This window comes from Callorhinus ursinus, unplaced genomic scaffold (assembly GCF_003265705.2).
Source record: "Callorhinus ursinus isolate GAN/ISIS: 27379988/994484 unplaced genomic scaffold, GSC_fseal_2.0 scaffold24, whole genome shotgun sequence".
Classification (NCBI taxonomy): domain Eukaryota; kingdom Metazoa; phylum Chordata; class Mammalia; order Carnivora; family Otariidae; genus Callorhinus; species Callorhinus ursinus.
The window spans coordinates 23388351-23415961 of NW_027397086.1; the positions used below are offsets into that span (position 1 = coordinate 23388351).

Consider the following 27611-nt stretch of genomic DNA (forward strand, 5'->3'; position numbering starts at 1 on the left):
GACTTCCTCATGATTTAAAAAAAAAAAAAAAAAGGCAGGGTGTGGAAAGAGATTAGCAGGGGTCAGATTGTTATGGTCTCTAAATTCCAGGCTGGGGTGTTAGGATTTGAGCATGTTGTAAGTGGGAAGCCACTTACAGGTTCATGAGCAAAGGGTTATTTTAGGAAACTTGATTTGGCAGGAGAAATAGGAAGGACGTGAGGGATGAGTCTGGGGACCCAGAGGCCCAGACGTCTCCCTTCTAGTCCCTGTCCCTTAACCTTCCCAGGTTAGATCCCCAAACCCTCCCTCCCGCCCATCCTGACTCTGCCACCACCACCACCATTAGAATATAGTGATTATCTCAGCATTACAAATCTTTAAGTAGTTTTTCAGTCCAATGGAAAAAATACTAACTTGGCTTTCTTCCTAAGTCACCTAAAACAGGGATTAGCTAACTTTTTCTGGAAACACCCAGAGAGTCAATATTTTAGGCTTTGCAGGCCATATGATCTCTGCCAGAACTATGCAACTATGCCACTGTAGAGAAACAGCCATAGACAACACATACAGGATTGGACATGTGTTCCCATAAAACTTTATTTACAAAAATAGGTTGGGGGCTGGATCTGACAGGCCATAGTTTATCAACCCTTGATCTAAAAGCACATCGTGTTATTTTTCTTTTTTCTTTTTTTTTAAAGATTTTATTTATTTGAGAGAGAGAGAATGAGAGATAGTGGACACGAGAGGGAAGAGGGTCAGAGGGAGAAGCAGACTCCCTGCTGAGCAGGGAGCCCGATGTGGGGCTCGATCCCGGGACTCCAGGATCATGACCTGAGCCGAAGGCAGTCGCTTAACCAACTGAGCCACCCAGGCGCCCTCGTGTTATTTTTCTTAGAAAATAATTCCATGCTTATTCAGTGCCTCTAAAGCCTCCCTGACCGCCCCCCCCGACACTTGCCATACACAGATAGCCCTGTCCCTGTCTCCAGTTATGAGAGCACAACCCCTCCGAGCCTCTCTCTGTTTCCTCATAGGCAAAATGGAGAAAGTAGGTGCAACCTTATAGGATTTTTGTGAAGATTCAATGCTTTCAAGCATCCAGTCTAATGACTGGCAGGCAACAGGCATTCAATAAATACTTATGAACCCACACTGGCTCTATAAATAGTCTGAGTGAGGAGAATTCCACTGTGGATCCAGCCTTCGGGCCAGTAGCGGTGCTGGAGGGAGAAGCAGCAGATCACACAAACATACAGGAGGCTAGACAAGAAGGCAACACTAACTTTGAAGACACTGCAGCAAGACAGATTTGTATCAAATACTTCCGATGAATCATTTATTAGGCGGCCCCACTGTGCCAAATCCAGTTGGCTGTTGGTGGTTCGGCAGCATGGTCACACGCTTCCATCAAAGTAATAAGATCCTGCTCTTCATCCACAGACTCTCAACAGCTGGTGAGTGGGAGATCCTCGCTCGTGTAAACAGCCTCTTCTGAGCTCATTCTTCCGGGCTCATGGGACCAGTCACCTTCGCTTCAGCTGAAAAATAAACACATCAAGAAAATGAATGCTTCTCTCCTAGGGGAACACGACACAATGAGAACCAATCAATAACAAGAAATAGCATGGGGTCATCTTTAGAGAAGTCACAGTGAAATGTAAGAAGGCCAAGTACACACACAAACACATATCAACAAATAAGAAAAGAGCCTGAGTTCAAATATTGATCTTATGCCCTTATCAGCTGTATATTTGGGGTCAAGTTATTTAACATCCATGTCTACATTTCCACCTGCATGAAATTAAGGTAGTCATGGTATGTTCCTTTACAGTTGTTGTGAGGATTAAGTGCATTAATATAGAGTGCTTAGAACAGTGCCTGAATAATCATAAATGTCCGGTGAGTGTTTGCCAATATTGGTACCAGCATTATTCTTTGAAAAAGATGTTTCAGAATAGCTGAACAATGCAAACAAACACATAATGAATCCAATTCAAAAGGAATCTGAAAAATCTGAGTCTGTGATACTCTCAAAGACCCAAACCTGAAATTCAAATGAGACTTTAGATTTCTCTCTCCTGTGACTCAGCGATAGGACAGGTCAAACCAGGATAATGGGTGTTCCCATCGTTCGGTTCAATTCAAGAAACGGTGACTGAGTAAAGTGTACCAATGTTGACAGCTATATGCTGTGGTTTTTATAAAAGGATATCCTTATTCTTAGGAAATACACAATGAAATCGTTAGGACTAAAGGGCCATGATGTATGCAAATTATTCTCCAACATTCATATATATACGTACACCCAATTTATATATATATATATAGAGAGAGAGAGAGAGAGAGAGAGAGAGAAATGTTTAACAATAGGTCTAACAAGAGTCTACAGTGTTCTGTGTACCATTCTTATCCCTGCAGCTTTTCTATAAGTTTGAAATATTTTCCACATAAAAAGTTTTTTAAAAGCCATTAGGATGGGTTAAAAATAGAAAAGAAGCATTGACTCCAGCTCCACTATCAAACAAGCACAGAGCGGCTGCAAGGACAAGCAGAGGTGACAAGATGCAGTCCTGACAAGATGCCAAGAGAGCTTGGACTTGAACAGGGGACATACAGTGGTTCTAGGATTCAAATGTGCAGTGGAGTCAGGCTAAGATCGCCCTGCTACACGTCTCCCTGGCAGACCCTGCTTGTCCCCAGGCGCCTAAAACAGGTTGTATGTGGCACTAAGAATAATGTTGCTTGAACCTTTGCCCTGCGTTTCATTTTAGGGTTTTAGTCTTGAGACTTTTTTTTCACATGCCAATTATTGCCTGTTTGCTGATCCCCTGCCGCAGATTTCTCCCCATCTTCAATCCATTTTGCAAACTGCTGATAGAATAAATCCCTAAGTCATTGTTCTCACTGCATCACTTCCTCACTCAAGAAATGACAATGATTAAAATATGTTGCGTTATTTGTTTCAGAAGTACAGATCTGTGATTCAACAGTCTTGCACAATTCACAGCGCTCACCATAGCACATACCCTCCCCAATGTCTATCACCCAGCCACCCCATCCCTCCCACCCCCCACCACTCCAGTAACCCTCAGTTTCTTTCCTGAGATTAAGAATTCCTCATATCAGTGAGGTCATATGATACATGTCTTTCTCTGATTGACTTATTTCACTCAGCATAACACCTAACAGGAGAGGAAGAAAAGGGGAGTATGTCAGAGGGGGAGACGAACCATGAGAGATGATGGACTCTGAAAAACAAACTGAGGGTTCTAGAGGGGAGGGGGGGAGGGGGATGGGTTATCCTGGTGATGGGTATTGAGGAGGGCACGTTCTGCATGGAGCACTGGGTGTTATGAACAAACAATGAATCATGGAACACTGCACCAAAAACTAATGATGTAATATATGGTGATTAACATAACAATAAAAAATAAAATTAAAAAAAAAAAGAAATGACAATGATTTCCTATGTTCCAGAACACATTTTCTAAACATTGCTATCTCGTCAGTTCCGTGTTCTATGATTTTATATACTTTGATTTGTAGTTTCAACTTTCAAGATTTTTTTTCCTGCCGCTGAAACTAACAGAAGCTATGATTAGACTGACATCCGAGAGTGGTGGATGTTTAGTTACCGTCACGTGGCCTGAACACTAGGCTCAGGCCAAAGTTGTAATTTGTCTGAAATTGAGATAAAAGTTTTTCCTCCTATTTTTTAAATTTAGATACACTTTTTAATTTTAGAATAGTTTTAGATTTATAGAAAATTTGTAAAAATAATACAGAGTTCCCATATACCCCACACCCCGTTTCCCTATTGTTTCCATCTTATATCACTATGTACATTTGATAAAACTAATGAACCCACATTGGTATATAGTAATTAATTAAACTTTATACTTTATTCAGATTTCATTAATTTTCTTTAACGTCCTTTTCCATCCCAGGGGTACCATCCAAGAAACTACGTTACAGTTAGCTTTCCTCCTATTTTAAAATTGTAAAATATTGTTTAAGAAGCCAAATATAAATAATGTGTGTAGTCTGACTGAATAAGATTTTACACGACACTTCGATGCAATCATTATCTTTCCTACTGCCCTTGAACACGAAAAAACTCACAGCATCTAACTCATCCTGAGGCATGATTATAACATTCAAGACTCCCTGAATTTTCCCTTTATGTCAGATCCCTTGGGAGCCCAGATTTCATGTCCAAGACTAGATCTAATTCACTGATCCAAGAAAGTTTTGTTTCCTATACAGTATACAGCAGTTCTCGACACAGGACCTCACACAGAGATTTCCTGAAGTCTCGTGTTTAGTACAAACACATGATGCTAAAGTAAGCTCTCACTACCACCTGTAGAAAGTAGCTCAGTAACATCACCTCCGGTATTATCCCCTCACCAGCCATGAATATTAGAGTGTCCTTTATGGAAAACTATGGTATCAGCTGCCTTTAAGCTGCCAGTGACATTTCTCTGGTTCAATTTTAGGGAGCCTATTCACCTTGCTCTTAGAGCTCATTAGCTCATAGAGCTAATTAATAGGCAAAGTTTAATTGCTCTTTCTAGCCTCCAATTTAACATTGGATCTGCATTCCTTTCGATACCCTCATTTCCCCCTGCATAGCTAGAGTAAAAAGAAAGCGTTCATGATAACATCTCACCAAATGGCCATATTTTTCCCATCAGGAGTGGGTAATTTCCCATTCTCTCTCAAGGAACAGAAACAATATCCCTTGGTAGAATAATTTTTTAGATGGCGACTGAACTTAAATACAGTATCATTTAGTATCCTACTAGCAAATAGTACCCTATCAGCAAAAGTCTAATAAAGATTTCAGATAATAAACATATTTGACAACAACTCTTTCCAAATGAAATGCTTGGCATAGAATTTTAAACAACCAACATAGGATTTTTACCAGTTCTATTTTTTTTAGATTTTTGATGTTTCCTTTGTCCGTTTAAAAACCCAGTATAAAATTAAAGTGAATTTTTACAAAAAGAAAAATTTATTCATAATTTCACCATTGTAGCATACCTATTTCAGATTTATGACTTCCCTTTTGTCTTTGACCAAGCCTGTGTTCTTTTTGCCTCACATTATACTATAAACAGTTCCTATGTCTCTGGTAGTCACGTATATTTTTAAGGGTCACATAATATTTCACTAAGTAGGTGTATAATTATTATTTAAATATTTCCCTAATGTGCTTTAAAAGGGCAAAGACTTTTGTCTGTTTTCATCACTGTATTCTGAGCATTTAAAACTGTACTAGCAAGGAGCACCTGGGTGGCTGTTGGTTAAGCATCTGCCTTTGGCTCCAGTCATGATCCCAGGGTCCTGGGATTGAGTCCTGCATCAGAGTCTCTGCTCAGCAGGGAGTCTGCTTCTCCCTCTCCCATTGCCCCTCCCCCCTGCTTGTGCGCATGCTCTCTCTCTCTCTTTCTCTCTCTCTCTCTCTCTCTCTCTCTCAAATAATAAAAGCCAAACAGTGCTGGCAAAAAGTAGACACTAGGTACATATTTGTTGAATAAAAAGTGAATTTAAATGGTTTCAAATTTTACCCTCATGTATTATTTTTTTAACATCCTGCTTTCTTCTGACTTAATTTTTTCTTATTCTACCTCCTTGAAATAAAAACAGTTGATCATGATTATTATTTTTTTTATGTAGAAAACATTTAGAATGATCAATTACCTTTGATTATGATCTGGTATAATTGGTATAATCTCATGTAAATTCCTTATATATCTGAAATGCCTTTATTCTACCCTCACATTTATTTCATAGTTTGGATAGGTGGAGAATCTACAATGGAAACCATTTTCCTTCAGAATTTTGAAGGTGTCCTTTGATTTTTTTTGTAGTTACCAGGGGCTATGTTGAGAAAGCCATTGTCATTCTGATTCTTGATCCTTTTTCTCTGCATAACATTCCTCCCCCCTTGCTCTCCTTCCCTCCCTCCCTCCCAGCGTCCCCTCCCCTGCAACCTCTCTGGAGTGCCTATAATTTGGATGTTGAATCCCCTGGAATAAATCTCTAATTTTATTTTTTCCACCTTGTTTTTACCCTACTTTCTGAGAGATTTCCTCAAATTCATCTTCTAACTCTTCTACTGAGTTTTACATTTTTTGTTCTATTGCTAATTTTCAAGAGTTTTGTTTTTCTCTGAGTCTTCCTCTTTTAAATAACAAGCTATTTTCACTATAAAGCCTTTTCTATTATCTACCTGAATTTAGTACTTTTTAAAAAAGGATCTATTTATTTGAGAGAGAAGAGAGAGAGAGTGGTGGGAGGGGCAGAGAGAGAGGGAGAGGGAGAGAGAGAGAATCCTCAAGCAGATTCCCTGAGCAGGGAGCCTGAAACAGAGCTCATTCCCAGGACCCTGAGATCATGACCTGAGCTGAAATCAAGAGTTGGCTGCTTAACCGACTGAGCCACCCCGGCACCCCTGAACTTAGTACTTTTTAAAATGTTTTCTTCTACCTTACTTCTGTTTCCTCCAAGTCATTTTGTTGTTGTTTTCTCTTTGTTTTGATCTCTCTCTTGTCATAGAGACTTGCCTAGAGGGTCTGGTAATTCTTATTTAAGAATGGGACCTGAGGGGCACGTGGGTGGCTCAACAGGTTAAACAGCTGCCTTCGGCTCAGGTTATGATCTCAGGGTCCTGAGGTCCCACCGCATTGGGCTCCCTCCTCAGTGAGAAGTCTGCTTCTCCCTCTTCCTCTGCCCCTCCCCCTGCTTGTGCTCTCTCGCTCGCACTCTCTCTCTCTCTCAATAAAATTAAAAAAAAAAAAGAATGGGGTATGAAAAACTAGTTGGAAGTTTTTTATTTGTGGGTAGATTTTATCATTGAAGTGCTTCACTAAGGGTGATCTGGCTTTGCCTTTTAGTTGGAGAACTCCTTTTTAGTTTCTTTAGGTATTTTCCCTTGACCTAGTTGAATTCCCCAGAGAATAATTTTCCAATTTCCTACTTAGTGAGCAAAGGCCCAGTTGCTAGAATTCCAGGAGCTATAAGGGGCAAGAAGGCCTCAGGTCCTCTCTTCCAGTATGCAGACTTCCAATTAATCCCCCTGATTTAAGTGTGGTAGCTCTGCTTCTGATGTCCCCTTAAATTCTATTTTAGCCTCTTCGGAGAAAACCCCTCTAGCTGTCTGCTGGGGATAAGTAGGGGCAGTTATCTGACTTCACAGACTAGAGGATGGTGTCTGGAAAAATTTATTTTTTAATATACATTTAAAAATTTTAATTACAACTTAAATACAATAAAGTACACAAATTTTAAGTATACATGGCTAATGCTTTTTTGCATGTGTATGCATCCATGTAGCATCCAGATTGACATATAGAATATTTCCAGCACCTGGGAAGTCTCCTTCATGCCCCATCTCAGTCAAAACACTCCACAAAGTAACCATTATTCTGTTCTCTTTTACCATAGATGACTTTTACCTGTTCTTAAACTTGAGTTAAATGAAATCACACTGTATGTACTCTTTTGTGTCTAGCTTTTTGCTCAATATTGTATCTGTATGATTTACTCATGTTGTTTCAAGTTAGTTGTAGCTCATTCTTTATCACTTCTGTGTAGTATGCTATTCTTTAAATATACGACAATTTATTAATCCATTTGACTATTGTGGACATGAATTATTTCCAGTTTTTCCTATTTTTTATTTTTACTTTTATTACATTTTATTTTTTTTTTGAAGATTTTATTTATTTTTATTTATTTGACAGACAGAGAGAGAGAGAGCACAAGCAGGGGGAGGGGCAGAGGGAGAAGCAGGCTTCCTGCTGAGCAGGGAGCCCGATGTGGGGCTTGATCCCAGGACCCTGGGACCATGACCTGAGCTGAAGGCAGACACTTAACTGACTGAGCCAGCCAGGTGCCCGTTTACTATTTTTTTAAAATTGAAGTATATTTGACATAGACATAGAATTTTTTCCAGTTTTTTGCTCTTATAAATAATCCATCCATGAAGATTATTAAAGATATCTTTTGGCGCACATATGCATACACTTCCACTGGGCACATACACAGGAGTGAACTTGCTGGATCTTAGGACATATATTTATTTTTAGCTTTAATAATATCATCAGATAAGTTTCCAATGTGCTTGCACCGATTTATTTTCCCATGAGCAATGAATGGAGTTCCCTAGCCAACACCTTAAATTTTAGCCATTTCAGTGGGTGGGTAGTAGTATCACATTGTGATTTTAATTTGCCTGTCCTGGATAACTGAAGATGGTAAGCATCATTTTATATGCTCACTGAGCATTTGACTGTCCTCTTTTGGGAAGTGCCTGTTCAAGTCTTTTAACCATTTGGCTTGTCTTTTTCTTATTCATTTACAGAAGTTCTTTATAAATTTTGGATAGGGACCCTTTATCAAATGTGTAATGAAAAATGTCATTTTTCCAATCTGTGGCTTGTCTTTTCTCTCTTTTAATGGTGTCTTTTGATGAAAAGAAGGTCTTAGTTTTTCATTATGGCAAATGTAAGCCTCAATTTTAAGCAACTTAAAACGGAAAAATTTCGTTTAAAAATCAGGGCTGTCTTGGGGTACCTGGGTGGCTCAGTTGTTAAGCGGCTGCCTTCGGCTCAGGCCATGATCCCAGGGTCCTGGGATCGAGTCCTACATTGGGCTCCCTGCTCAGCGGGAAGCCTGCTTCTCCCTCTCCCACTCCCCCTGCTGGTGTTCCCTCTCTCGCTGTGTCTCTCTCTACCAAATAAATAAATAAATAAAATCTTCCAAAAAATCAGGGCTGTCTTTCTGGGTTTCCTGTAATGCACTATAATAAAACTTGTGCTGAGCAGAAAACCATCTTTGTTCCAAAGTTCGGGGTTATGGTTCTTGTTTCAGCGGTCATTGTAATAGAACATTAGCAGACACAAACTCTATACCATGCGACTCTATCATCTCCGGGATCCACCTTTGGTTGTTCTGGAAGACCACACTGCAACAAAGCGTTGGTCCCCAAAGAGAGAAGGACAAGACTTCCAGGCCCAGAGAATCATTGTCTCTGCCCCCCCCCCTCCTTATATCTTGTTTATTAATAACATGGTACCCTTTTGGGTGTTTTCTTCAATCCTGCAGGTGCCTCCCCTCAACTACCTTCAACAAAGTGAAGTAGAAGAACAGGCATTCTTGTTATACACAAATGATAAGGTTTTATTGCTTCTAACAAGGAGTGGTCTGAACAGATAGTTGGCCTACAAGGTAATTATTGACAAAGAAAAGGCCTATAAAGCAACTATTCAAAAACTAGAGCCACCATTTAACTGTTTTTAGCCTATGAAAAAATGAGAGTAGAGTCAATTTACTGTGTTTGGTAACCTTGGAAAATGTTGGAAGTATGCCAGAAATAGAAGTCCTCAATCAAGACTGGTTTATTGTGCATAGCAGAGACTAGGAATTCAATAAGTATTTATCAGATGAATTTGAGGGTGCTGGGATAGACATGTGGAGTTATACCTGCTTAAAATTTACTAGGCTTCAAATTCTTTTAGCTGTATGATATGGACTGGAATTTGGGTCTTATTTGTCCATTTGTCTCTAGGAGGCTCTTGGAACTGGTCAGAGTTATACTCTCTTTTCAGGTGCAATTCTGAATGGGAATAATAATTATTTTTAAAATAATGTTTTCCAAATTAATTTATCAATCTAGTAGTCTTCTAAATAAAATTGCAGAGACCTTTTTGACAGCAAAAACTTACTAAATGATTTTATATATCAAAGGATAATAAATGCTATACGGAAAAATAAAGGATATTAAGCAGACAGGGAATGTAATGTGGTGGTGGGGTTACTATTTTCTATAAGTAGTTCAAGGAAGGCCTTATTGATAAGGTAGCATTTATGCTGAGACCTGAGACAAATGAGGGCATGAGACATGTGGAAGCAAGTACAAAGGTCCTGAGGTATACCTGGTTATATGAAGAACAGCAGGTGAAGGAGGAGGTCTTCTGCGGGAACAGAGTGATTGAAGGGAGAATGGTAGGAAATGATGTGACAGCAGCAGTAGGTGGGTGAGTGGGTGGAGGGTGAATCATGTAGGGACTCTGAAACTTAATCAATTTATTCTGAGTGAGAAGGCAAGCCTTTGGAGAGTTTTGAGCAGAGGACTGAGGAGATCTGACTTCCATTTTAAAAGGATCACTCTGACTCTTGTGTTGAGAATAAAATGCAGGGGGACAAGGCTGGAAGCAGGAAGAAGAGTTAGGAACCTGTTGCCATTTTCCAGGTAAGAAATAAAGGGTAGCAGCAATGGAGGAGGCAAGAATGATTGTATTATGGCTCTCTAAGGAAAAGAGAGTTGACAGGATTTGCTAATGGGCTGGGTGTAGGGAGTGAGAGAAAAAGCATGGTCAAGGACGATTCACAGCTTTTGTTCCCAGCAAATGCAAGGGCGGAGTGTCTATTTACTGAGGAGAGTTCGGTTTGGGGATGTTAAATTTGACAGGCTTATTAGAAATCCAAGTGGAGATGGCAGGTAGGCAGTTGGAAAGGCTTAAAAATGAATCTGCGTTTCATCTGGAAGAATAATGGGCAAGAGTTGCTAGAAAATAAAGTTTCAAAATAAAGATTAAGGTGGGAATTGGCTTCACAGATACAAAAGTGCAACCTAAAACTACAATAAACAAAAGACACAAGAAACCAGAGCAATCGATGAAACAAGAAATATGCCTTGAAACAGTTCCTACAAGGCTTCTCTACATTTACAGATTTAAGCATTGATAAGTTTTTACTGTTGGCAGTGAGTTCTAAATCTTGGTGATGATTAATCTCTAACTTTGTTCAGGTATGAGGTTCTTCCAATGGAAACTTCTTTATTGTTCTTCCCTCAATATACATAATTATTGTCAAAAAATTAAAGTAATACAGAAAGCTGAACCCTCAAATCCCTCCAGGTTTTGAGATAATCCCTTTTTGGTTTTGTTTTTTTATCCTTCAGGTCTTCCTTCTAAGGCATAACATGAATTGTGTGCCCTGTGGATGTGGAAGTGTGTCACTTAGCTGTGAGTGAGCCTATATAATATCCACTGTGAAGATGTGAATGCAGCTTTGTTTTATTTTTTTAACTAAATTCCCAGTAACTCATTACAGGTTAAAACAAACACAGCTTTGTTTTATTTTTCAGATTCCCAGTAACTCATTAAAGCTTTCTACACCATTCAAGAACATTGAGATTTATTAAAATATGGAATAACTTTACCAATATCACAGTCACAATCACGGTAGCTAATATGTACCCTATAGAATGTTTCCCAGGTGACACACTTCATGCTAGATGCTCTGTATGCGCCATATAATAGAGTCTTGTCTACAATCCCTCTTTTAGAGATGGGGAAATTTAGGATTTGATGAGCTAAGTAACTTCCCCCAAACCAAAAAGATAGCAGAGCCAGAATCTGAACCCAGGTGTGGCTGATCACAAAGCCCAAACTCTTGGCTACTACTATACGTCTTGGAAATATTAAGGGGTCTACTGCATATGATAAAACATCTTTACAAACCAGTGGGGGAAGGGATGAATTATTCAATACATGATTTGGTGGAAATTTGTTAAATATTCAATATGGGCCTCATTTTATATTATATAACATATTATATAATAAAAGTATTCCCAGCTATTAATAAATATGAAAAATGATAGATAAAATCATTAAAAACAGAACATAAATCATACCTTAATTTTAAAAAGAAAAAATATGGAAAAAATAGAAGAATAGATAAGTATTTTATTAATTTAGGAGAATAAGGAAAAACTTGAACAGAAAATTGGAAAAATAACACAAAATAAAAATTTAAACCATTTATAGATAAAATATCACTAACAAAATTAAAAGACAAATTATAAACAAAAAATATTTGCAATGAATATATGACTGAAAAAGTGCTAATATCCCTAATATATAAAAATCTTTTATCCAACAGTAAGGAAAGCAGTGATATCTCAATAGCAAAATTGGCAAAGGATATGAACAGAGAATTGACAGAAGAGGAAATATAAGGGGCTGATAAATAAATGCAAAATATTTAATTCACTAATAAGGAAATGCAAGTAAAAACAAGAGACTGTCATTCATCTTCTTGCTTTAGGGTTGTCAGAAGCGAATAAGAATGGTGTCATGATTATCTGCCAGGTGTGGGGGAAAATGGGGGACATTCCTAGACCTTAGTAAATATTTACTTTAGTAAATTGGTACAATCTTTCTTGAGAGCAATTTGGCAATATGTATCAACATTCATAAAGACGTACCTTTACCTTTTGATCTAGTGATACCATGACCAGAAGTCTATCTTAAGGAACCAGTCAGCATTATGACAAATACATCTCTACAATCAAAAGACTATACATAATCTAAAAGTTTAATGATAAAACATTAATATAAGGAAATATAAATCCACTATTATAAATCATGTTTCTGAAGAATAAAGATCTGAAATATGTTTGTGTATATATACATACCTACATATAATGTTAAATGGCAAGGACAGGGTATGAAAAAAATTTTTTTTAAAGATTTTTATTTATTTATTGAGAGAGAGAGAGAATGGTAGAGAGAGAGCATGAGAGGGAAGAAGGTCAGAGGGAGAGGCAGACTCCCTGCTGAGCAGGGAGCCCGATGCGGGACTCGATCCCGGGACTCCAGGATCATGACCTGAGCCGAAGGCAGTCGCTTAACCGACTGAGCCACCCAGGCACCCAGGGTATGAAAATTTCTATGTGTATATGTTTTATTATCAAGTCTGTGGAAATGAGATATATATGTGGATAAATGTAGATATATAAATATATAGCAGGAAATAAACAAAAATCATAAAAGTAGTTCATTCCGGTTAGGGGATACAGCATAGTTTTTCTCTCTTTTCTGGAAATATTTGCTACGTATATTAAAAGGAAAATGTGTTACTTTGATCATCAGGTTAAACCTTTAACTCAACAAGAGTCTTTTAGAAGTTCGTTTCTTTTTACCTCATAAGTCATTCAAGTTCCAGGAATGTATCCTTAACAATGGACAAAGATAAAGACAAAGATTTCTATACAAAGGTGATCGTTTTAACATTATTAATAACTCTCTAATTTTGAGAGGGAACTGCTAAATTCAATTATAGGAGAAAGACTGAAGAAAATATAGTACATAAAATGAAAGAAGATTATAAATCTACTAGTCCTATTTGCAAGGAATTTTTAATAACACACAATAAAATTCTCATATTTTATGTTAAGGGAAAACAGGATAGAAATTATTTAATATGTATCTAATTTACTGTAACCTTTTATTTTTAATATGACCTGAATTAGATAGATATTAGATAGATAACACACATACACACTCTCTCTCTCTCATTTAAGTATAGTCATTTATTCACTTATTTCTTATTTTTCATTTTATCCATTTAACCATTTCTTTACAGAGACTGGGCTTGAATCCAGGCTCTGGTAAAAAATAACTGTGGACTCTGGGCAAATTACCAATTTTCCCTTAGCCTCTGTTTTTTCATCTGTAAAATGAAGACCATCCACTGTGCAAGAGTAAATGAGGTAATGCATAGAAGGACCCAGAACAATGACTTACTCATAAAATGTTTTCAGGAAATATCAGTTGATAGTATTTAATTGTTATTTTTAAAAACGAAAAAGACTTAGGAAGCAAAGAAGTAGTGAGGAACCAAAAATGTGTGGGCAGAGAGACCTTCACATCCTCCCAGTCAGGGAATTATTTACCTTATAATTTAAAAATAAAACTCACAAAATATATTACATTTTCAGGACTTTAAAGGAATGTAAATGCCAATGTAAATCAAAGATCAAATAAGAAGAAATAACGTTAGGAAAGACGCAATGCCCTGAGTAACCCCAGCAAGTTCTCTCATGCGGCTTAATAACTATGATAGTGCCACCTTGTGGAATTAGTGATGCATTTCACATCCCCGGGAATTTGAGATTTTATTTTGGTCATTTATACAGAAAGCCTAAATTCTACAAATATTCTTACCAAAACATTAACATGCAACAAGAGGAGATCAGACATAAATTGTTCAAACATGTAGAAATGTAGAAAGTAATATTACAGGGAGTTTGGTGAACAAAAGAAATCACCAAATTCTATCACTGCAAAGCAGTAACATCATTTTAAGATTATTTTTATCATTTCACCCCACTTTTTAAATTTCTTTTTTTCAGTTTGTTTTTTTTTTAAGATTTTATTTTATTTATTTGACAGAGAGAGAGAGCACAAGCAGGGGGAGCGGCAGAGGGAGAGGGAGAAGCAGGCTCCCCGCTGAACAGGGAGCCTGACACTGGGCTCACTCCCAGGAGCCCGGGACCACGACCTGAGTCGAAGGCAGACCCTCAACCTACTGAGCCACTCAGGCGCCCCAGCCCACTTTTTAAATTTCTAAGTTAATATCATATCATTAGCATTTTCCATGCTGTGGCATCTTTCACAATGATTTTTTAATGGTGACCTAGCATTTTATTGAATTGATATTCCATACCCAGGCTCAACGTTCCCATAATGCTGGGCATCTAATCTACTTCCAAGTCAAATGTTAATTTACTGTGATAGTTTCTGTACAGGTGGATATTAATGTCTTTATTTAGGTATAAAAACTAAGATATACTCTCATGATGAAGATAATACACACTCAGCATTTAAAAGATGAGCAAAAATAGGGCGCCTGGGTGGCTCAGTTGGTTAAGCGACTGCCTTCGGCTCAGGTCATGATCCTGGAGTCCTGGGATCGAGTCCCGCATCGGGCTCCCCGCTCAGTGGGGAGTCTGCTTCTCCCTCTGACCCTCTTCCCTCTCGTGCTCTCTATCTCTCATTCTCTCTCTCTCAAATAAATAAATAAAATTTAAAAAAAAAAAGATGAGCAAAAATAAACTACACTTATAATTTTGCAACCCAGAAAACCACTGTAGCACCCTTGCAGATTTTTTTAACACACACAAATGTATGTGTAGTATATATTCATGTTTTTTAAAACAAAAATGGGATTATATTACTATACAGTCTGCTTCTTTTCTTTTCTTTTTTTTTAAGGTTTTATTTATTTATTTGACAGAGAGAGAGAAAGCACAAGCAGGGGGAGCGGGAGAGGGAGAAGCAGGCTCCCCGTGCAGCAGGGAGCCCAATGCGGGACTTGATCCCAGGACCCTGGGATCATGACCTGAGTCGAAGGCAGATGCTTAATCATCTGAGCCACCCAGGAGCCCAGTCTGCTTTTTTTCATTTGAATTTACATCCCGTGCAACTTTCTATGCCAGGAAACATTATTTTTATGACAAAATGGTACTCCACTTACAGTTTAATTAATTGCACACATGTACTATGTAGTACAAAATTCTGGTATGTATATTATTGAACGTGATGATTACAGTTTGATGGAGGTCAGAGGCATTAAACAAACAGCAGAAATAACTGCAGGGGGCTGAATTGTGGTAAAACAGCAGGAAGGAAAAAAAGAGGATTCTAAGAAAAGATAGTGGAGGTACACAGAGGGTGGAAGAAGGTCTGTCTGAGGGAGTAAGGGAGTAAGGAGGGAGTCAGTCCGGACCTGAAGGAGGGGGATGGCATGTGAAAGATGAGTAAGTATATTCCAGGCCGAGGGGGGCAGCATAGTTGAAGGCCCTGAGGTGGAAAAACTCTCAGCAAGCACTGGGAAGAGAAAGATGGTGGATGTGGCTGGCGCTTTTTGAGGCTGAGACAGAAGAAGCCGGAGGACCTCGATGCCACGTCAGGGAGCATGTACTGTATTTTCACCCTGTGGCAGGTACAGGATCTGATTCACATGTGAGAGAGCTCGCTCTTCCTATTCTGTGTAAAATGGATCGGGGGACCAGAGTGTAAGACGAGAAACTGGTTAGGGGAGTACAGCAACAATCCAAACAAGAGGTGACGGGGCCTAGAGTAGTCTAGAGGCAGTAACAGGTGGGTATGAGATATAATGGCGTTGCGGGGCGGCGGCAGTAAACTCTGCATCCAGGATGGCTGCTAGCATTTATGGGGTCGGAGGCAAGAGGACAATTGGAAGACCCGGTTCCCATTCTCTTCCCATCCCTGGCTCCAGGCCACACTGTAAGGGGCTTCTGATGCTCCCCTGTGGACTCCTGAGCCCACTAGTCCAAGCTCCGTCCACACCACCTGCCACAGCCAGGATCCACCCTTATGAGGAGGTACCTGGAGAAGAAACCTATTCAGGCCTTGTTGGAGGACAGAGTACTAGGGACCTGGGTTTCTTCAGTGTGGTCTCAGGGGAAGGAAGCAGGCTTTGGGGGACCATGTCCCCTCAGCTCTGTGGACTTTTTGCCCTGTGAAGAGGTCCAGAGGGAGGAGGGCAAGAGTCAGGACCTGATACTCAGTGCTACTTAAGGCAGAACTGATTGCATCTAGTCAAAATTAACTTGGAAAAATCTCATAAATCATCCATAAAGCATATACGGTACGTTTTGTGCGTATGACCCTCTATCATTGTTTTCTAATGTTTCCTTGTCCATGTTTCTCTGTGTCTCTCAGTTAACTTCATCCTACATGATGTTGATGGAGTCATCAACACCTACTTACTCCAATATATTTCCTTTGTATCATGACAAGTAAACCCTTGAAAGCATTCATAACTGTTTCATACACTGGCTTTTAGGCTTGACGACATCTATGGCCTGCTTAAGTTAATACGTCTGTATTAACTGATGCTAATACATCTGCATTAATCTGTATAGGACTTGGAGTAACAACTGGAATAGAGGGAGGGAAATTTAGGAATGATACTAGAGTTCCAGCCTGAGCAACTGATTTAACAGTGCTTTTTACTGAGATGGGAAAGACCAGGGGAAGAACGGGTATAGATATATTGTAAATTCATTGATCTGGTTCCCTCTTGTTGGACATTTAGGTTGCTTGCAATATTTTATCATTAGGAACAGTACTCTGATTTGTAGCGACATCTTTTCGCATATCTTTAATTTCTAAATACAGAATTACTTGATGAAGGGATGTGCACATTCTTTCGATTTCTAATGCACATTGCCAAATAACTTTAAAAATTTTTTTAAATTTTATTTATTTTTGAGAGAGAGAGCATGAGAGGGGCGAGGGTCAGAGGGAGAAGCAGACTACCCGCCGAGCAGGGAGCCCGATGCGGGACTCGATCCCGGGACTCCAGGATCATGACCTGAGCCGAAGGCAGTCGCTCAACCGACTGAGCCACCCAGGCGCCCCCAGCCAGATAACTTTTAAAAAGAGCTGTTTCCTACACGGTTAGCCTTAGGGCAGATTTTGAACACTGAGGTTCTGAGTCTCCCTCCCTCTGTCCTTCTCTCCCTCCCACTTTTCCTTGGTCCGTTCAGTAAATAAACTTTTGTTGAGTACCTACTATGACCCACACGGGGCCTGAGATAAATCTAGCTTTGTTCCTTGTTGGGGGCTGGGAGGAGACTGGGGAGAAGGAAAGCTATGGAAGACTCTAGAGTTTTGAATTGGGTGACTTGGATAGCCTGCCCCAAACGTCTTCTTTAGCTCTGGAGAGCAATCTGAATAAGTTAAAATTCCTTCTTCATTTGGATTGGGGATGGCACTCTAAGAATTTTGGGAAAAAATGTTTAACTTCATGCAGACCACAGATAGGACACCGAGAACAGGCTTTGCCCCAAGGAACTATAATTTGGAGGGTATTATTTTACAGTAAGCTTTTAAAATACGATGCAAATTTTACTCTTAGCCAGCGGCCACATCATCTCACCAGGACTTGTGGGCAGCATTGCCCTAGCCAGGGGCCTGTCTCATGGCATCTGATAGAGAAGGATGCAACAGGAGACCTCAGATCAGGGCATGAGGCCCCTTTGTGCACACTAGGGCCAGCCCAAACTCTTGATTTGAAGTACATTTCCTACTACGTGGCTTGAGCACCTAAGTTGTTAGATTTGACTGTGAGCTTGAGTTAAAAGAGGTGCTGGTGGACGTCCTTAAGGTTGTCACTCAGGAGAGTCCAACCCAACAACACCATCTTGTCTCCTCCCAGCGGACACCTAGTAGAAGATTTCAGCACGCACAACACTATATTTACTTCTAGTTATTGGAAGACTTGGGCCCTATACAAGGCTGGGAAATAATAAGAACATACTCAGGTGCCAGAGGAATTACAAGGAGATGCCTGGAGTATTATGAACCTAAAGCAAGAGTGGATTCTGAGTGTTGTAGCTCTCTTCTCTGAACAGGAGTCGTTCCCATCTTTAAAATGGGAACTGGGGTCACTTGGCTGGCTCAGTCGGTAGAGCATGCAACTCTTGATCTTAAGGTTGTGTGTTCAAGCCCCACACTGGGTGTAGAGATTACTTAAAAAATGAAACCTTTAAAAATAAATAAATAAATAAATAAAATGGGAACAATTCAATGTCTCATGATTCCTATACGAATTTAAAGAGATAACCCACATAAAGCCCACAGTACAGTAGCTTTCACTTAGGACATGTTCAGTAAATGGTGGCTGTTCCTGGAACAATGTACATCATACTAGCACATCTGATTCATAAACTATTAATGCATCTAATTTATCAGAACATCTATCTGAAAACCAGAGGAAGCATTCCCAGGTATGATTTTTTAAAAACTCAACATCTGCCTTCTTAAAATATGTGATGTGGTTACACCTCTGGAACCCTAGAGATTTGTTAGTTCATTCCACATCTGTAAAATGCTTTTTATATACCAAAATTATGCTATCTGTCTGCATCTTTGAGGGGGCCTTTGCAATTCTTTGCTTGGTGGGGTATCAAAGCAACCCAAAAGAAGATCTATCTAGACTGTGCTATTTAAATAAATATCGTATTGACTGTAATCATCTCAACTTTGCAGACTTCTTTACTTTGGAAGAAAAGAAAGAGACGTATACAACAGGGATGTGTGATTCCTAGTGGAAGGGAGGAGTCTCTGTAACTCCACTCTTACTCCTCCATGCACACATTTCTGTCTCCAGGACAATCTCGTGATAACATTACTTTTCCATTCCCAATAGGAGGCCAACCCTTCGTAAATAATAGAAGTTACAGATAACCATGACTTTTATTCAATCAAGTCCTATGACTTCCTCCTTCTTCCTTGGAAGCTAACAAGAAGTTAAACAGGACATTTGGTGTCTCCCCTCTCTTCCTGACACAATGCTGGGATTTAGATTGGGGATGGCCACTCTAAGAATTTTGGGAAAAAATGTTTAACTTCATGCAGACCACAGATAGGACACCGAGAACAGGCTTTGCCCCAAGGAACTATAATTCGGAGGGTATTATTTTACAATGAGCTTTTAAAATATGATGCAAATTTTATTTTGAGGGTCTCTTAGCCACTAAGAGGCAGCAGCAGGATGGTTTCCATCCTGACCAGGGGATCCCGTATTGGATGGGCTCTGGGGACTGTGGCATTTGTCCTGAATAATAGCAGACAAAAGAGACCTCTGAGCAAACAGGTCTCAAACAGCACGGGCACCAGCTGTTTGAAAAGACAGAGCAGAGTGTACTATGGAAGGTGCAAAGCACCAGATTCTGCTCTCCAACTGTCAGAGCAGGCGGCGTGGAAACAGGCTGCCTTCTACGAGGACTCCTAACCGGGTTAGAAGGTAGGGATTACTAAATTAATTTTTATTAATAATTAGCAGTTGGGTGTACCTGTAAGCTAGGAGTTCCAGAGCAAACAAGATGCTTCCTGGAGTAAAGTGTGTTCAAATCTTTTAAATCCCGGCTTGGGACATAATAGTCTGTTCAAAGGCTCTTTCTCCTGGCTCGTGTATTTCCTGAAAGATACTCCCTTTGTAAAACTACGGTGAAGGTACAGTCTCCTTTCCAACCCTTTGAGCTTATTAGACACGAAAATAAAAGTTGCCTTGAACATACTTTAAAATCCTGCAAGGACAAATAACGCAGAGTAAGGTTTGAGGATCATTGTTATCTCCCCGTGTCCTCACCAGCTTTGGCTGCAGCCGTCCTCCGGCAGGTGTTTATATGGTTTACATTAGTGCTGGCGGGGAGTACCGACGCTGTGCAAACCAGCACACTTCCCGCCACATGCCCGCATGCCAACATTAGGGTTCTTCAGCTGCAAAGTCTTTTTTCTTTGTGGCTTTTCAATCTTTTGTCACTTGGCCCTTTTCTGATTGTCATGCCCCCTGCCAAGTTTGTTGAGACACAATTTGCCAATAGCTCTGCATTTCCAGGATATTAAGAGTAGATGAGTACAACAGAAGAGAATATATACAATCTGGGGGAACTGTCCCACCCCCCCCAAAATGTTATCCCTTCAAGTCAAAGATTAACTTTGGACCAAATCTTTGAGAGTAATGTCCTTTAGGTTGTTGACTTGGCTAGTAAGCAAGAACGCTCAGTGTGTTAGGTAATACCTGTTAATAAGAAAAGCACCCTTGGGCATGAGTGGCTAAAAGACCCTCTCCTGATTTGGGGTCGGTCCAGTCAGGCACAAGCTGCTTATCTGTGCAGATGGGGCAGCCCCACCCATGGGTCAAGAGAGCCTGGCTTTGGGGATCACAAAGGAGTTATGGACCACGTCCAGCGGTGAGCAAATATTGACAGAACTGGATTCCTCTCGAAACAGCTGGTTAATGACCATCGAGCTCAAACTCTTTACAGAGAGATTGGGACAGAAAATCTGTAAGCTAAGAAAAGGTCTCTTATTTAATTAACCTGTTTCAGAGGTAAGCCCCATAGAACAGCACAGAACAGCATGAACTAATAGCCACTTACCACTGTTGCAGTCTGAATGCTGTGTGCTTCCTGGTCTTTTGATGATTCACTGGTATCAGGGGAAGGAAAGAAAAAAGGGAAAGGAGCTAACATTTATTAGGGACCTGCTGTGTGTTGGGCACTGGTCTCAGTCATTTCATACATATTTTTCTCACTCAATCCTCAAGGAAAGGTATTATTAGCTCCTTTGCCCAGTAAAAAAAAAAAAAAAAAAGAGGAAAAGTTAAGTGACTTGCCAACATAATGGCAGGGAGGAGGCAAGATTCAAATTCAAGTCCATCAGTTTCCAAATCCATGGTTTTTCTGCTGAGCCAGGCCAAGTGTGTAAGGATATGCATGGTGTGGCTGAAGATGGAGCAGAAGGGAGGAGGGAGAAACAAATTCTGTTTGTTTCTTTTCATGAGGAAAAGTGTCGATTCTGTAGCATGAACACAAGCTGAGCACCTTACACTGTTGTGAAAAGCAACATGGAAATATATCCATTATCACTTATTATTTTGTTAAAGATCTCATTTATTCATTTGAGAAAGAGAAAGAGAGAGGGAGGGGGAGAGAGAGCACAGGCAGGGGGAACAGCAGAAAGAGAGGGAGCAGCAGGCTCCCCACCAAGCAGGGGCCCCGACGTGGGGCTGGATCCCAGGACCCTGGGATCATGACCTGGGCCGAAGGCAGACGCTTAACCGACTGAGCCACCCAGGTGCCCGATCACTTATTATTTTTAAAAGATGAAAAATTATGCACAAAATAATGAATGAGTTTATTTCCTGCCTCTGGCTCTGAATATGAACTAGTGCTAGCTTTTGGTCCTGGGAAGGATACCTGTGGGATTTTCCTGGATTTTGTGCGATAGGCAAAGCTTCATGGAGAGTCCTGTAAGGGCAGGAAGAGAAGGCAGTGCAGAAGTTCTGAAATAAAAGGCACAGATGGGGCGCCTGGATGGCTCAGTCAGTTAAGCATCCGACTTTCGGTTTCGGCTCAGATCATGATCTCAGGGTCAGGATCTCAGGGTCATGAGATGGAGCCCCACTTCCAGCTCCATGCCTAGCATGGAGTCTGCTTGAGAGTCTTTCCTCTTCCTCTTCCTCTGCTCCTCTCCCTGCTTGTGTTCTCTCTCTCTAAAATGAATAAATAAATAAATAAATAAATAAATAAATAAATAAAATCTTTTTTTTTTTTTTTTTTTTTAAAGGCACAGAAATCCACTGCTGCCACATACCTGCATTAAAAGAATCCCCTGTTAAAACACACAGGTCAAATCTAATTACCAGAATACTAAGAAACTTTCCAAAGGGACTGGGACTTTTTGTGTTGAATCTGCACAAAATTCTCAACTACTACCTACAGTCTTAATCAGGAATTTGGACTCAGATTTGACCACTGTTAGTTACAAAGGAAGTCCTGTACTTACTGCATTGATATTCCAATGGAATAGGTAATACGATAAAAAGCAAATCTTAGATTTAAGCTTTTCAGTGGTCACTCACACCTACAAGATGAAATCGAACCTTCTTAGCAGGTGGATGAGGCCTGGCCTACCTCCTCGGCCCCATCACCCATCCCTTGCAGCCTCACACTTCACAAGAACAAATTCTTTGGAGGTTATCTCTCTCCCAGTGCAGACACCCCAAATACCATTTCACACCTCTATGTTTTAGCACCTGCCTGTCCCTATTCTGGGAACTTCTGCCCTGGGAATGTCTATGTAAGATTTGGAAGAATGAATTTTCCCCAGGCTTCATCTTATTCCTGGATTCCATCTCTATCCCCTCGCTGTTTCCACACATCACATACGCCTCCACGGCCCTGACCGCACCCACCCCCTCTCCATCCCTGAACTGTGAGCTCCCTGAGAGGAGGACTGGCATAGAGTAGGTGCTGAATAAGGAAAGGAATCAATTGCTCTAAGATATCTTGAAACATGTTTACTATATCTTGCCTGGAGTCTTCGATGAGAGATAAAAGTTGGCTTCTTGTTATTTCCTCAAACAACCACAAAGAATAAGTTCCCTAGTTGAAATTTCAGTAAATCCTTTCAGAGGACATCCAGAAGTTGTCAGTGTTTCATATGAACGTGACATAAGAATATTTGTTCTAAGAAACATGGAAGACAATTGAAAGACAATATTCTTCAAGAATCCATTGATTCTACCCAAGGCTAGTAAAAAGAGGAGAGAAATGTGAAAGCAGGTGTCCCCCCACCCCGATGCCTGGGGGTTGGGTATATTATTCATTGCTGTTAGAATTCAAACACTAAAATGTAGCACCCACAGTATTGTGGGCCCCTTAAAGAGAAAACACCTGTGTAGTTGGGGGGTGGGGTGGGGTGGTTGAATGCTTGCTAATTGTTACTGTTAACCAGCAGGTGGCGCCAGAGACAAGCACATCTGCTACGACCGCCTTCTCGAGGATGACCACCTCAAATCCTGCTCCAGCTGGAATTCCTGCGGCTGTCTAAGGTCCCATCCCTCTGTGGAAGCTTCAACTGGTACAGCCAATATACACGCCCGTGGTTCTAAAGTTCATTGCCCAGGAGAGTCACTTGGAGGGCAGGGATTGTTAAAACGCAGATTCCTGAGCCCCAGCTGCAGAGATCTCATTCAGTAGGTATGGAGTAGGGCCTGAATAAAAAATTTCCATTTTAAGCACCACCTTCTTACCCTCCCTCAACCCTCCATGGTGAGGCGCTTTGAGAAACACTGATTTGCACCCGCATACACTGTACAATATCATCTCATAGCCCTGACTCAGAGATAGGCAGGCAGGAAAGGGACTCATTGGTTCATTCACTCACCAAACATGTACTGAGCCCTTACAGCTTGCCAGTCACCCCTGGGTGCCTTCACAAAGTCAGGCAGCACATCCTCAGGCTTGAGATCACCACTGAGCGATCTGACATAGCATCCAGTAGAGACTGAAATTATCCTTTCTTATATTTACCCCATCAAAGAACCTGGCTTCCCTCATGAGAGGAAAAAAAGTCCTCCTTTCCCATAAAGAACAGAGTCCTCCTTTCCCATGTTTACAGAAATTCTGCCAATAAACGGATTCCTAATGGTTACTTTATAGGACATATAGTTGAAAAGGAATCTTGTTACCAAGATCCATTCTTTAAAACACAGACAATAATAAATCCATTATTTTTTTTTTCCTTTTTCAAAGATTTTATTTATTTATTCATGAGAGACAGAGAGAGAGAGAGGCAGAAGCAGAGGGAGAAGCAGGCTCCCCGCCAAGCAGGGAGCCTGATGCGGGACTCGATCCCAGGACCCTGGGATCATGACCTGAGCCGAAGGCAGATGCTTAACCGACTGAGCCACCCAGGCGTCCCTAAATCCATTATTTTAAAACAAAGACAAAAATAATGAAAATCAAAATGCTGCTGAGTACAGGTCCTACTGTCATGTTAACTTTGCAAATCCAAGATAAATAAAAACCCTAGTAGTAAAAGAGTGGGATAAATTACATTACTACAAAGAAAACATAAACTAAAATTCCATTAGAAACTTAAAATTGGCATGACATAGTTATCCACGGGAGGATTCAGGGAGAGTGCTTCCTTAGAAACAATGGAATATGCGCATTCCAGTGCAGTCTATGGCTGAAACACACCATCTGTTCAGTGACCAACACTTAAAATGCCCTGAGCCCACCTATTTTTTTTTTAACTACCTTTCTGACTTTTGAACAGTTTTTGTTCTAGAATAGACTTGAAAGTTCACTGATTCCAACTTTTCACTCCACATTCAATACTGCTTTACAACATTGCAGCGGCCAAAGTGCTTCTCAGCCTCTGATGCATTCCTCCAAGGTCCAGAGGATCACTTCCTTCCCCAGAGCTCAGCCCATCTTGGGAATGTTCCAGTTTTTAGGAACCTCCTCCTCACATCCTGACTGACAGGCAGGAAAAGCCAGTGTCTCCACAAGAAAGCCTTCCCTGACCCCCAAAGTTAGCATGGTGCCTGGGGTAGGACTGCATCCTCAGCTGCATGGGCAAGAAACCTGTTACGGTGGCCTCAACAAGGAAGCCGTTCATCTTTCTTATACAACAGGAAGCCCAGCAGACAGCAAGCCCAAATGAAGGATGTAAGGATGTCCTGCAGGAGCTAGGCTCCTTCAATCTTTCTGCTCTGCCATCTCTCACCTGTGGTTCTTGCTCCTGCTTGAAGATGACTGCTGCTTCTCCCGGCATTGCATCTGCATTCCAGACAGGCAGAGGGAAGGGCAAGCCAGGAGGATGCGGGGCACCTATATCAAGAAGGCAACACTTTCTTGGAATTCCCCCTTATATTTCATCTTGTGTCTCGTTGGCATGAACGATGTCACATGACCACCTCAAACTTCAGTATGAGAAGGTGGGTATTTTAGTTGGGCACTTTGTTGACCAGAACATCTGGGTTAAACTCATGAGGAAGAAGGGCAGAACAGATATTGGGTAGGACAATCAGCAGTCACTGCCAGAGCCAGATAGTAATAGGTGATTAACATGTTAATTGGCTGATAAAATCTGTCTTTCTAACCATTTGAACCCTTCAGGGGCTTAGAACAAGATTACAGAAACTCTTCTTTCTCTGTAACATCCCTTCAGATAATTGAATACCGTGATCATTTCTTTTCACTTCCCCTAACCGAAGATGTCTCTTTTCCAAGTAGATTCTTTTCCAGGCTTGTCTTTGAAAACACTCCCATTTGTTTATATTCCAGGTGCGGATTGACCTATAAAAACTAATGCAGAGTCATCTCCTTCTTCCTGCTGTACACCGTGCTATTAACAGAGCCCCAAATCCCTTGAACTGAAACATCCTACTGTCAATTTATATAGAGCATGCCTTGAACTCTGACACTTGTGGGGAAGAGGTGGAGCAATGGGGACACACACCACTGAATACATACTCTCTGAAAGGCACTCTGCCATCTCCTTTATAAGACATTCCATTCAGAAGACCCCAAGGTCATATCAACCTCATTCGGGCCATTGCAAGGCTGGTTTTATGGACCCAAGGAAGCACTTTACATAATCATTGCTAAACTCCATGCTGCCAGATTTAGTCCATTGCTCCTGAGCTCTGGTTGTTACCCAATGAACTACACAGCTAGCATTTTTCGCTCTAAGTCTCCTTAAAATATGACTTATCTTTAGTATTAGTAAGGATTGTGTTCAGCTGTAATGGACAAAAAAAAAAAAAAGAAAAAAAAACCCAACCAAATAACAGTAACTGACATAGAACAGGTTTATTCAAGAAGTGTGGAGGTTGGGGGTGCCTGGGCAGCTCTGTCTGTTAAGAGTCTGACTTGATTTTGGCTCAGGTCAGGATCTCAAGGTCATGAGATCAAGCCCCATGTCGGGCACCACGCTGGTCGAGGAGTCTGCTTAAGGTTCTCTTTCTTTCCCTGTGCCCCTCCACAACCCTCCCCACCATCCCCCACGACTCACTTTCTGTCTCTTCTCTCTCTCTCTCTCTCTCTCTCTCTCTCTCTCTCTCTCACACACACACACACACACACACACACACACACACACACACACACAAAGTCTGGAGGTTGTCAGCCCAGGGCTGATATGGTGTGCCAAAGTATCAGGGATGTAGGCACCTTCTACCTTGTAACTCTATTATGAAGTTCTGCCAGTTTCAAGGCCATTGCATTGCCCAGGATGGCTGCTGGACTTCTAGCCATCTCATCTGAATTCCAGCCAGCAGGGAAGAAGAAATCAAGGAAGAGGAAATGGCCCTTCCTTTTAGACATTTCCTGGTAATTACATTTCATTTCCACTTACATCCCACTGGCCAGAACTGAGTCACATAGTCATAACTTAACTGTAAGGGTAGCTGGGAAATGTCGTCTTTGTTCAGAATGGCTGTATGGTCCATCTAAAAATCAGGTAAATGTCCCCATTAAAGACTGAAAGGATATGGGGAGACAACTTGTAGTCTTGGCCACTCTTTTCCTCCCTCCCTTCTCCTGCCCGCCCGCCTGCCCTCCCTCCCTCCTGCTCTCCCTCCCTCTCTCCCTTCCTTTTTTTTTTAAGTAAGCTCCATGCGCAACATGGGGCTTGAACTCACAAACCCAAGATCAAGGGTCCCATGCTCTATCAACTGAGCCAGCCAGGCGCCCCTCTTTCCGTTTCTTCATCCACATCAGTGGGAAAAATATTAAACTGTCCAAGACTAAGGCAAAAGACCAACAACAAGAGTTAGTATTTACTGAACATTCACTATGTACCAGGAACTGCTCTATGCATTTTACATATAATAATGTAGTTAATAATCATAAAAACTCTCTTACATTGGACACTATTACTCTACTACATAGGTAGAAAAACAGAGGCCTCGAGAGGCTGAAGCCCAAGATCATCTAGCTCCTAAGAGATACAGGTGTACTTGAATTGGAGCTCATGCTCCTAATTCATCACTGTAATGCATTGCCTTAGGGCAATGTGTGAGAAATATAAACTTCTGTTTTATTTCAGCAACTGTTATTTTGGGGTTTTTTGTTACTCACATCTGGCGTCTGCCTTCTCTCTCGGAGCCCTATTTTGGGTTGAAATTAATTAGCAAGCCTTAGGTTTGGTCCTCCAATTAATGACTATTCCACCCATATTTCTTCTCAGGTCTGCTCAGCTTCTAAGAGCCTTGTCCTTTGTAATTTAGATAAACAGGAAGCGCTCCCAGAACCAGGCTGATGCTGAAGAGAAATGGGAGCTAGGACCTAAACGCAGGGATCAGCTGTGGCAGCCTAGCAAGCACATGACGGCAGTATGGAGCGCTTTAATGCAGCAAACAAACATCAAGGACTTTGGAGTAAGAAAGACCTCAGGTTGAATCCTGGATCTGCCATTTGCCACCCGAAAAAC

At 40.8% G+C, this 27611-nt stretch overlaps 1 protein-coding gene across 1 annotated transcript in view; it reads right to left on the bottom strand.

Moving 5' to 3' along the window:
- Nucleotides 1–294: 294 nt before the first annotated feature.
- Nucleotides 295–27611, bottom strand: part of SLC44A1 (solute carrier family 44 member 1) — a 199009-nt gene continuing 171692 nt past the window's right edge. Inside the window, exon 16 of the mRNA XM_025888362.2 lies at nucleotides 295–1523. Coding sequence (XP_025744147.1) covers nucleotides 1509–1523 — 15 coding nt within the window. The 3' untranslated portion in view covers nucleotides 295–1508. The remainder of the gene's footprint in view (nucleotides 1524–27611) is intronic.